Below are 12,000 nucleotides of genomic sequence, written 5' to 3'. Positions count from 1 at the left end.
ACTGTCCCGCCAATCTAGCCCCCATTTTGACCATCATAAGCAGAAGCACTCAATATCACGCCCGCACACCAATCCACCCAACATTTCTCCTACCTCCTCTCTCCCAATTGCATCTGCTTGCCCACGACATACCACAACTCTCGCCTTTACCTCGGGAGAAAATATCCGGGAAGGATTTCTGTTGTCCATCTTACGTGGTAGGGGAGGGGGAATAAAAACTCCGGACACATTTTCAGTTGTCCGCCCGCCTGTGCCTGAGGCCGAGCGGCCTCTCACCCGGTCCCGGGGCCGCGCTGCTCGAGTCTCCCCCGACCCCCGGGGACTCTCTGATTCTCTGCTTCTCCCCCCAGTCTCCGTCACACTGGATGTGGAAACAGCGGGTCCGGTGCTCGAGGTGTCTGAGGATCGGAAGAGGGTGAGAGTGGCCCGGACACAGATAGGTCTCCCTGACACCGGGAAGAGGTTTACAGTCAGTCTGTGTGTGCTGGGATCGGAGGGATTCACATCGGAGAGACATTACTGGGAGGTGGAGGTGGCGGGGAGTCGGCGCTGGAGTTTGGGAGTCGCCGCAGAGTCTCTGGAGAGGAAGAGAAAGATCGACATGTCCTCGGAGAATGGAGTCTGGAGGATCAGGCGGTGGGATGACGAGTTTGTTGCATTCACGTCCCCTCCATCCCGTCTCCCTGCCCGTCCCATCCCCGGGAGGGTGGGAGTTTATCTTAGTTACGGGTCCGGGACAGTTTCATTTTATGACGCGGACACCAAGTCCCATCTCCACACCTTCACTGGGAATAAATTCACGGAGAAACTTTATCCTTTCTTCGCGACCTGGGATGAAAACCACTGGCTGAGCATCTGCTCCGGTTCCGCCCCGTGTCAGTAATTAACAAATTCTATCAATCCTTCACCAGCACCTGGAATATATTTAAATCACCTCCGTACTTTTCATCTCCAACTGCCGGTGTGACATTAACCGCCTCCAATTCTCCACTCCCCTGACTAACTCTACCCTCTCCCCTCCTGAACGTGCAGCTCTCCACTCACTCTGCAACAACCAGGACTTAATCATTAAACCCGCAGACAAGTAAGGTGCTGTGTTAGTCTGGCGTGCTGACCTCTACCGGACCAAGGCCAGACGACCACTCAGACACCTCTTCCTACTTCTCCCTGGACTATGACCCCATCGACAAACACCAGACCTTTATCATCAGCACCATCACGGACCTTACCATCTCCGGCGATCTACCCTCCATTGCCTCCAATAGTTCCCCAGCCCCGCACTGCCCGATTTTACCTCCTACCTAAAATCCATAAACAGAACTGTCCCGGCAGATGCATTGTTTCTGCCTGTTCATGTCCCACCGAACTTATTTCCACCTACCTCGACTCCATCCTATACCCCCAGGTCAAATCCCTCCCCACCTACGTCCAAGACACCTCACATGCTCTCCATCTCCTCGATAACTCCTGGTTTCCAGGCCCCCACTCCCTCATCTTTACCATGGATGACCAGTCACTCTACACTTCCATCCCCCACAAGGATGGTCTCGAAGCCCTCCATTTCTTCCTCGACCATAGAACCAGCCAATCCCCATCTACTAACACTCTCCTCCGCCTAGCAGAGCTGGTTCTTACCCTCAACAACTTCTCCTTTGTCTCCTCCCACTTCCTCCAAACCAGAGGCGTAGCTATGGGCACATGCATGGGCCCTAGCTATGCCTGCCTCTTTGTCGGGTACATTGAACAATCCCTTTTCTGGACGTACACTGGACCCATCCACGAACTGTACCTCCGCTACATCGACGACTGCATTGGTGCTAACTCTTGTACCCATGCAGAACTCACTGACTTCATACACTTCACTTCCAATTTCCTTCCTGCCTATAAATATACTTGGACTATCTCCGACATCTCCCTTCCGTTTCTGGACCTCACCGTCTCCATCACAGGAGACAGACTAGTGACTGACATCTACCATAAACCCACTGACTTGAACAACTATCTGGACCACAATTCTTCCCTCCCTGTCTCCTGCAAAAAGTCTATCCCCTACTCCCAATTCCTCCGTCTACGCCGTATCCGCGCCCGGGATGAGTTGTTTCACACTAGGGCATCAGAGATGTCCTCATTCTTCAGGGAACGGGGCTTCCCCTCTTCCATTATAGATGAGGCTTTCACTAGGGTCTCTTCTACATCCCGCAGCTCTGCTCTTGCTCCCCCTCCCCCCACTCGCAACAAGGACAGAATCCCCCTCGTTCTCACCTTCCACCCCACCAGCCAGCGGATCCAACAAATCATCCGCCAACATTTCCGTCACCCACAACGGGACCCCATCATTGGCCATATCTTCCCATCCCCTCCCCTTTCTGCGTTCCGCAGAGACCGTTCTCTCTGTAACTCCCTGGTCCACTCGTCCCTTCCTACCCAAACCACTCCATCCCCGGGCACTTTCCCCTGCAACCGCAGGAGATGCAACACCTGTCCCTTTACCTCCCCCCTCAATTCCATCCATTGACCCAAACAGTCTTTGCAGGTGAGACAGAGGTTCACCTGCACCTCTTCAATCCTCATCTATTGTATCCGCTGCTCTAGATGTCAACTTCTTTACATCGGCGAAGTTTCAAGAGTTTTATTGTCATGTGTCTAGAGACGGAATAAATGAAATACTTGCAGGAGGCCAACAGATATGTTGATATATTACTCTGTAAATAAAAACATAATAAACCATGATGTACTTACTTCTGTGTTTATCTTCTTCTGACCATCCGCCAAGAAGCAAATGGCCCTTCCTGATGGAGCAATGACCCACTTGTGACCTCTCCCAATTCCGTGAGCTGCCTTTGCCGCTCACACTGTTGTCCGCTCTCCACGTCGACATCGACATTGTTGTTGTCAGTGCAGGGTTCCTGACCTGACCATGAAGGCTCATTGTCTTGGCAGCGTTGCAGGGTCGGCCTGGCCAATCGTAGTACATCCCATTTTACGTCACAGACAGACCATTCAGTCCATCTTCTCCTGTCAATTCTGCGGCACCAGATAAACCCCCATCCACCCATTCACCGCACTGACCTACAATGTTCTGAACTCGATAGACCCACACGTGTTTCTCCAACAGCCCTCTCCCCACCCCATAACACATACTCTCTGCTTCAACCACATCTGTGGTGGCAGGTTCCCCTTTCTCATTGCTGAATTGCTGAATTCCTAAAGGAATATGTTGAAGACCATTTTATTTAAAAAAATTAAAAAAATTAAAAAAATTATATTTATTTTATCTTTGTCATTTGGTGTCTCCACAAGTAAAGATACTTTCTCCGTTCCCTCTTGGTCAAATTCATCACTAATCTAAAATTACACTATCCGATCATCACGGACATCTTACCCGGCTAAAACGCACAACCACAACCTGTCCAGTCTATCCCGTCAGTATGGTCTCATTCTAATTAACATTTTAGTATTTTCTCCCTTGTTTCTCTGTCTGCAAAATATCTGCTTTGCCCTGTGAATCCGAGGGAGTGAGATTTGGCAATGGGACTGTTTAACACCTTGTAATAAATAGGGTAAACTTCCTGGTTGTGAGGATATCAACGGTCTGTCTCAGTCAATTCAGATTTATGTTTTATTTATTTCAGGAGGAAACCGATTGTAAGAAGAGGTAAGACTTGCTATTCACTGCCGCTCTGCATGGACCGGTAACATATTTCCTAGAAAAATCATTGCTCAGTTTGTAATCAGCTAATAAACATTTGCAGGGTCAGAGGTGACGAGCAGCCACTATCGGTGAGAGATGATTCCATACCCGTTGAGAAATTCAACCATCTCTTTTTTTGTTGAAGACAGTTTTGAAGGAAACGTTTGACTCCATTAAACAAGATAAAACATATAGATTTATTTCACTTTGTTTGTGAGACACATTGATGTTTCTTTATCAGATGTAAAGATTGGCCAGGATAACGGACTGAATGGTAATTAAAGTTTCATACCAACTCCAGCTCCACGGGATGAGAAGCCTCACGCACAATGATCAGCTGGAGATGTTCGATCCTTGAGCACATCCAACACAGGAACACGATACAACCAATACCTAGGCTGTTGGATAGGTCCTACAATGGGACTCGCACAGCCACACACACACACACATCGAGATATGAGTTTGAATTCTACCACAGTGGCCAGGAAATTAAAATTAAAATTAACTGAAATTATAATGATTAAAAGTAGGTATCAGGGTGATGTCCAGGATAGACATCAAGGTATATGGTGGTTCTTCAGAGATGGAAATCTGTGCCACTAACCCTGTCTAACATGTCAGTGACTGCAGATTTAGGTTAACTCAAGTCTGCGCCCTGTTAGACTTTTAAAACTCGCAGTTTCATTCAAACTGCACATTGAAGCATTTGAGAGATCTGGGCCCATGACCTGAGCTATGTGAAACTCACACATTCTCATCGGCCTAGAAAAGATCCCCATAAACACATTCACGGGACAAAATGGCAGTTCGTGGGTACAACCTCCACAATCTACGATCCCTTTGTAACAAAGAATACATACAATAGACAATAGACAATAGACAATAGGTGCAGGAGTAGGCCATTCAGCCCTTCGAGCCAGCACCACCATTCAATGCGATCATGGCTGATCACTCTCAATCAGTACCCCGTTCCTGCTTTCTCCCCATACCCCCTCACTCCGCTATCCTTAAAAGCTCTATCCAGCTCTCTCTTGAAAGCATCCAACGAACTGGCCTCCACTGCCTTCTGAGGCAGAGAATTCCACACCTTCACCACTCTCTGACTGAAAAAGTTCTTCCTCATCTCCGTTCTAAATGGCCGACCCCTTATTCAGACGCAGTGAACTTAATTCATACATATACTGTAATTCTCCAACATTTTCACCACCTCCAACGGGATCCCACTACAGGCCACATCTTCCCATCTCCACCCCTTTCTGCAGAGACCATTCCATACGAAACGCCCTGGTCAACTGGTCCCTTCCCACCCAATCCACCCCCCGGTACTTTCCCATCACCGCAAGAGATGCAACACCTGTCCCTTTACCTCCCCCCCCTCAACTTCATCCAAGGACCCAAACAGTCTTTCCATGTGAGGCAGAGGTTCACTTGCACCTCCTCCAACCTCATCTACTGTATCTGCTGTTCTTGGTGTCGACTTCCCTACATCGGCGAGACCAAGCGCAGGCTCGGCGATCATTTCGCTGAACACCTTCGCTCAGTCCGTCTTAACCTCCCTGATCTCCCGGTGGTTCAGCACTTCAACTCCCCCTCCCATTCCCAATATGTCCTTTCTGTCCTGGGCCTCCTCCATTGTCAGAGTGAAGGAGCAGCAAATTGAAGGAACGGCACCTCATATTTCGCGTGGGTAGTTTACACCTAGGCGGTATGAACATTGACTTTTCTAACTTCAAATAGCCCTTGCTTTCCTCTCTATCCCCTCCTCCTCCCCAGTTCGCCCACCAGCCTTTCTGTCTCCGACTACATTCCATATCTGTCCCACCCACTCCCCTGGCATCAGTCTGAAGAAGGGTCTCGACCGGAAACGTCGCCCATTCCGTCTATCCAGAGATGCTGCCTGGCCCGCTGAGTTACTCCAGCATTTTGGGTCTAGCAGTGAATTTATTCATTCGACTAGTCCACAGGCATACAGCACACACTATCACCAACACACACCTGACGTGTGAGGACACGCCATGACTTACACAACCATCCATGAATACACTCGACATCGCAGGACACATGCACCCACTGATATTTAATACGGCCATTACAATAACTCAGTCTGACGCACACATGTACCCAGGCGCAACTTCGCCATCCTCGTCTCCCATTTCGCTTTCCCCGTCCGCGACAACCAAAACATTTCACTTCCACTTCCCGGAAGAAAAGTAGCGGAAATGCATTTCTCTTTTCCGTCTCGCGCAATTGTGGAAAATCCCCCACGTGAAACTTTCAGTTGTCCGCCCGCCTGTGCCCGAGGCCGAGCGGCCTCTCCTCCGGTCCCGGGGCCGCGCTGCCCGAGTCTCCCCCCGACCCTCGGGGACTCTCTGATTCTCTGCTTCTCCCCCGTCTCCGTCACCCTGGATGTGGAAACAGCGCATCCGCTGCTCGAGGTGTCTGAGGATCGGAACAGGGTGGGACAGACTGAGTCCCGGAGGAGTCTCCCTGACACCGGGAAGAGGTTCACAAACATTCTGTGTGCGCTGGGATCGGAGGGATTCACATCGGGGAGACATTACTGGGAGGTGGATGTGGCGGGGAGTGAGTACTGGAGTCTGGGAGTCGCCGCAGAGTCTGTGGAGAGGAAGCGACAGGTCGAACTGACCCCGGAGACTGGAGTCTGGAGCATCGAGCGGGATGGTAATGAACTTAATGCAGTCATCTCCCCTCCATCCCGTCTTCCCGCCGGTCCCCTCCCCGGGAGGGTGGGAGTTTATCTCAGTTACGAGTCCGGGACAGTTTCCTTTTACGACGCGGGCACCAAGTCCCATCTCCACTCCTTCACTGGGAATAAATTCACGGAGAAACTTTATCCTTTCTTTGGGCCTTAGCAAGAAACCCAGTGGCTGAGAATCTGCTCCGGTTCCGCTTCGGGTGTGTGAAAGGGTCGGGTCCCGGGACCAGCGTCAGGAGCGGGGCTCAGGGGCTGTGGGGCAGAAACCCGGTGGACAACAGGTCGGTGCTGAACGGCTCCCATTTAATTCCCAAATTCCGCGTCGTAAAACCCCAGTGAGCGCGGAAATAAAACCAGGGGGAATGTAAATGTGGGAAGAGTGAAATAAACAGCAACTGCGTTTATCATCATCATCATCATCATATATCTACAGCCGGAAACAGGCCTTTTCGGCCCACCAAGTCCGTGCCGCCCAGTGATCCCCGCACATTAACACTATCCTACACCCACTAGGAACAATTTTTACATTTACCCAGCCAATTAACTTACATACCTGTACGTCTTTGGAGTGTGGGAGGAAACCGAAGATCTCGGAGAAAACCCACGCAGGTCACGGGGAGAACGTACAAACTCCTTACAGTGCAGCACCCGTAGTCAGGATCGAACCTGTGTCTCCGGCGCTGCATTCGCTGTAAAGCAGCAACTCTACCGCTGCGCTACCGTGCCGCCACGTGTTGATCCGCCTCTTTTTTAAACGTGGGTGATCCCTGGCATCTCGATCTCATCAGGATGTTCCCAATGTTGGGGGAGTACAGAACAAGGGGCCACAGTTTAAAAATAAGGGGTAGGCCATTTAGAACTGAGATGAGGAAAAACCTTTTCAGTCAGAGAGTTGTGAATCTGTGGAATTCTCTGCCTCAGAAGGCAGTGGAGGCCAATTCTCTGAATGCATTCAAGAGAGAGCTGGATAGAGCTCTTAAGGATAGCGGAGTCAGGGGGTATGGGGAGAAGGCAGGAACGGGGTACTGATTGAGAATGATCAGCCATGATCACATTGAATGGCGGTGCTGGCTCGAAGGGCCGAAAGGCCTCCCCCTGCACCCATTGTCTATTGTCTATTGATCATAAATGGTCGGAAATCTTCATCGGGTTACGGAAAAGTTGGACATTGAATAAATTTGACATTGCAGTTGAACTTATTAGAAGTGGAGAGAATCAATGGTGAACGGAGCAGGATTAAGCAATTCGGCCCTTCACGTCTACTCCGCCATTCAATCATGGCTGATCTATCTCTCCCTCCGAACCCCATTCTCCTGGCTTCTCCCCATAACCCTTGACATATGTACGATTCATGAATCTGTCTATTTCTGCCTTAAAAATTATCCATTGACTTCGCCTCCACAGCATTCTGTGGCAAAGAAATCCACAGATTCACCAGCCTAGGACTCAAGATATTCCTCCTCAATTGCCGAAAGGAACATCTCACTAGGGCCCTGTACAACTGCAGAATGACCTCTTTGCTCCTATACTCATGAGACGAAGTGCTGTTCCTCGAGAACGCATGGAAACGTTCATTGTCCGTGGGATTCGGAGAGTTCTCGGAGTTTAACTTCACGAAGTAGAAACAAGGAACCGCAACATGCTGGAGTAACTCAGCGGCCAGGTAGCGTTCCTGAAGAACATGGATAGGCGAGGTTTCCGGACGGGATCCTTGTTGGGATAAAACATGGGTAGATGACGTTTCGGGTGCGGGTGCCGAGTTACTCCAGCACGTTGTGTAATTCTGTGAATCTGTGTGGCTTCTCGTCAAGCTCTCAAACACCCGTTTAAACTAGTCCCAGTTTAGCTCGCCCCGCTAAATCCCTTCAATCGTTACCAAAGAACAGAAGCAACTCTATTTTTTAGTGCGACTGATGTTGAATCAGTATGGATAGAAATGAGAAATTGTAAGGGTAAAAAGACCCTAATGGGAGTTATCTATAGGCCCCCAAACAGTAGCCTCGACATAGGGTGCAAGTTGAATCAGGAGATAAAATTGGCGTGTCAAAAATGTAATGCTACGGTGGTTATGGGAGATTTCAACATGCAGGTAGACTGGGAAAATCAGGTTGAAAATGGACCCCAGGAAAGAGAGTTTGTAGAGTGCCTTCAAGATGGATTCTTAGAACAGCTTGTACTGGAGCCTACCAGGGAGAAGGCAATTCTGGATTTAGTGTTGTGTAATGATCCTGATCTGATAAGGGGACTAGAGGTAAAGGAGCCATTAGGAGGCAGTGATCACAACATGATAAGTTTTACTCTGCAAATGGAAAGGCAGAAGGGAAAATCGGAAGTGTCAGTATTACAATATAGCAAAGGGGATTACAGAGGCATGAGGCAGGAGCTTGGCCAAAATTGACTGGAAGGAGGCCCTAGCAGGGAAGACGGTAGAACAGCAATGGCAGGTATTCCTGGGAATAATGCAGAGGTTGCAGGATCAATTTATTCCAAAGAGGTGGAAAGACTCTAAGGGGAGTAAGAGACACGTGTGGCTGACAAGGGAAGTCAGGGACAGCATAGAAATTAAGGAGAGGAAGTATAACATAGCAAAGAAGAGTGGGAAGACAGAGGATTGGGATTCTTTTAAAGAGCAACAAAAGTTAACTAAAAAGGCAATACGGGGAGAAAAGATGAGGTACGAGGGTAAACTAGCCAATAATATAAAGGAGGATAGCAAAAGTTTTTTTAGGTACGTGAAGAGGAAAAAATAGTCAAGGCAAATGTGGGTCCCTTGAAGACAGAAGCAGGGGAAATTTATTATGGGGAACAAAGAAATGGCAGACGACTTAAACCGTTACTTTGGATCTGTCTTCACTGAGGAAGATACACACAATCTCCCAAATGTTCTAGGGGCCGGAGAACCTAGGGTGATGGAGGAACTGAAGGAAATCCACATTAGGCAGGAAATGGTTTTGGGTAGACTGATGGGACTGAAGGCTGATAAATCCCCAGGGCCTGTTGGTCTGCATCCCAGGGTACTTAAGGAGGTGGCTCTAGAAATAGTGGAAGCATTGGAGATCATTTTTCAATGTTCTATAGATTCAGGATCAGTTCCTGTGGATTGGAGGATAGCAAATGTTATCCCACTTTATAAGAAAGGAGGGAGAGATAACGGGTAATTATAGACCAGTTAGTCTGACATCAGTGGTGGGGAAGATGCTGGAGTCAATTATAAAAGACGAAATTGCTGAGCATTTGGATAGCAGTAACAGGATCGCTCCGAGTCAGCATGGGGAAGGGGAAATCATGCTTGACAAATCTACTGGAATTTTTTGAGGATGTAACTAGGAAAATTGACAGGGGAGAGTCAGTGGATGTGGTGTACCTCGACTTTCAGAAAGCCTTCGACAAGGTCCCACATAGGAGATTAGTGGGCAAAATTAGGGCACATGGTATTGGGGGTAGGGTACTGACATGGATAGAAAATTGGTTGACAGACAGAAAGCAAAGAGTGGGGATAAATGGGTCCCTTTCGGAATGGCAGGCAATGACCAGTGGGGTACCGCAAGGTTCGGTGCTGGGACCCCAGCTATTTACGATATACATTAATGACTTAGACGAAGGGATTAAAAGTACCATTAGCAAATATGCAGATGATACTAAGCTGGGGGGGTAGTGTGAATTGTGAGGAAGATGCAATAAGGCTGCAGGGTGACTTGGACAGGTTGTGTGAGTGGGCGGATACATGGCAGATGCAGTTTAATGTAGATAAGTGTGAGGTTATTCACTTTGGAAGTAAGAATAGAAAGGCAGATTATTATCTAAATGGTGTCAAATTAGGAGGAGGGGGAGTTCAACGAGATCTGGGTGTCCTAGTGCATCAGTCAATGAAAGGAAGCATGCAGGTACAGCAGGCAGTGAAGAAAGCCAATGGAATGTTGGCCTTCATAACAAGAGGAGTTGAGTATAGGAGCAAAGAGTTCCTTCTACAGTTGTACCGGGCCCTGGTGAGACCGCACCTGGAGTACTGTGTGCAGTTTTGGTCTCCAAATTTGAGGAAGGAAATTCTTGCTATGGAGGGCGTGCAGCGTAGGTTCACTAGGTTAATTCCCGGAATGGCGGGACTGTCGTATGTTGAAAGGCTGGAGCGATTGGGCTTGTATACACTGGAATTTAGAAGGATGAGGGGGATCTTATTGAAACATATAAGATAATTAGGGGATTGGACACATTAGAGGCAGGAAACATGTTCCCAATGTTGGGGGAGTCCAGAACAAGGGGCCACAGTTTAAGAATAAGGGGTAGGCCATTTAGAACGGAGATGAGGAAGAACTTTTTCAGTCAGAGAGTGGTGAAGGTGTGGAATTCTCTGCCTCAGAAGACAGTGGAGGCCAGTTCGTTGGATGCTTTCAAGAAAGAGCTGGATAGAGCTCTTAAGGATAGCGGAGTGAGGGGTATGGGGAGAAGGCAGGAACGGGGTACTGATTGAGAGTGATCAGCCATGATCGCATTGAATGGCGGTGCTGGCTCGAAGGGCTGAATGGCCTACTCCTGCACCTATTGTCTATTGTCTATTGAACCGGAGTATCGAGGAGAGGTCCGCGAGGTTAGAGCGAGAGCGTCCAAATTCCACACAGTGAGCACCAGTTCGAAGCCAACACTGGGTCGTTGTATCTGTGCGACAGCAGGTCATTTTAGCTGTACCACAATAGTGCCCGCATGCGATGGGAAACTAAAGGGCAGACAACGGGAATGTCACAGTCACCCCCGGTGATGCTGCCTGACCTGCTGAGTTACTCCAGCATTTTGTGAATAAATACCCAGCTAACAATGGCCTGTTTCAGTTATCACCCTAACTTTATTTTGCATATTTTTCATTCGTGTGTTCTATATCTCTCTGCATCCTCTTCTATATCTATCGTTTCTCTTTCCGCTACCGCTCACTCTGAAAAAGGGTCTCGACCCGAAACGTCGCCCATTCCTTTTCTTCAGAGGTGCTGTCAGACCCGTTGAGTTACTCCAACGTTTAGTGTCTATCTTCGGTTTAAACCAGTATCTGCAGTTCCTTCCTACACATGTAGATTACACCGAGAGACGGTGGAACGCCACATTTCACCGGTGTTCGCACGTTACCATTTAACAGTCGCTCTAAATATATATTTCTCCATCGTTTCCCATCCACGTATGGCACCATTTTGGCCTTGCCCCCTATGTTCTGCTTTACACTGCCCCAGGTCCATATCTCTGGTATATTCACTTTCAAGACCTAACGGCCCCTCCCTCCTGTAAGATTAGTTGGAGGTTTGCTCGAACCCTTGCAGTTTAATGTGGATAAATGTGAGCTTATCCACTTTGGTGGTAAGAATAGGAAGGCAGATTATTATCTGAATGGTGTCAAGTTAGGAAAAGGGGACGTACAATGAGATCTGGGTGTCCGAGTGCATCAGTCACTGAAAGGAAGCATGCAGGTGCAGCAGGCAGTGAAGAAAGCCAATGGCATGTTGGCCATCATAACAAGGGGAGTTGAGTATAGGAGCAAAGAGGTCCTTCTGCAGTTGTTCATTGCCCTAGTGAGAACGCACCTGGAGTGCTGTGTGCAGTTTTGTTTTCCAAA

The 12,000-nt window shown here is 48.6% G+C and overlaps 1 protein-coding gene across 1 annotated transcript in view; it reads left to right on the top strand.

Moving 5' to 3' along the window:
* LOC144602617 (uncharacterized) overlaps positions 1-12,000 on the top strand; it is an 87,714-nt gene that overhangs the window by 53,257 nt on the left and 22,457 nt on the right. The window contains exons 15-16 of the mRNA XM_078415747.1: positions 3,633-3,645; positions 3,753-3,780. Of these exons, the coding sequence (XP_078271873.1) occupies positions 3,633-3,645; positions 3,753-3,780 (41 nt within the window). The remainder of the gene's footprint in view (positions 1-3,632; positions 3,646-3,752; positions 3,781-12,000) is intronic.

Source organism: Rhinoraja longicauda, chromosome 19, assembly GCF_053455715.1.
Source record: "Rhinoraja longicauda isolate Sanriku21f chromosome 19, sRhiLon1.1, whole genome shotgun sequence".
NCBI classification, from domain to species: Eukaryota; Metazoa; Chordata; class Chondrichthyes; order Rajiformes; family Arhynchobatidae; genus Rhinoraja; species Rhinoraja longicauda.
The sequence above is the reverse complement of the archived record's forward strand: the minus strand, read 5'-3'. Positions and strand labels throughout refer to the sequence as shown.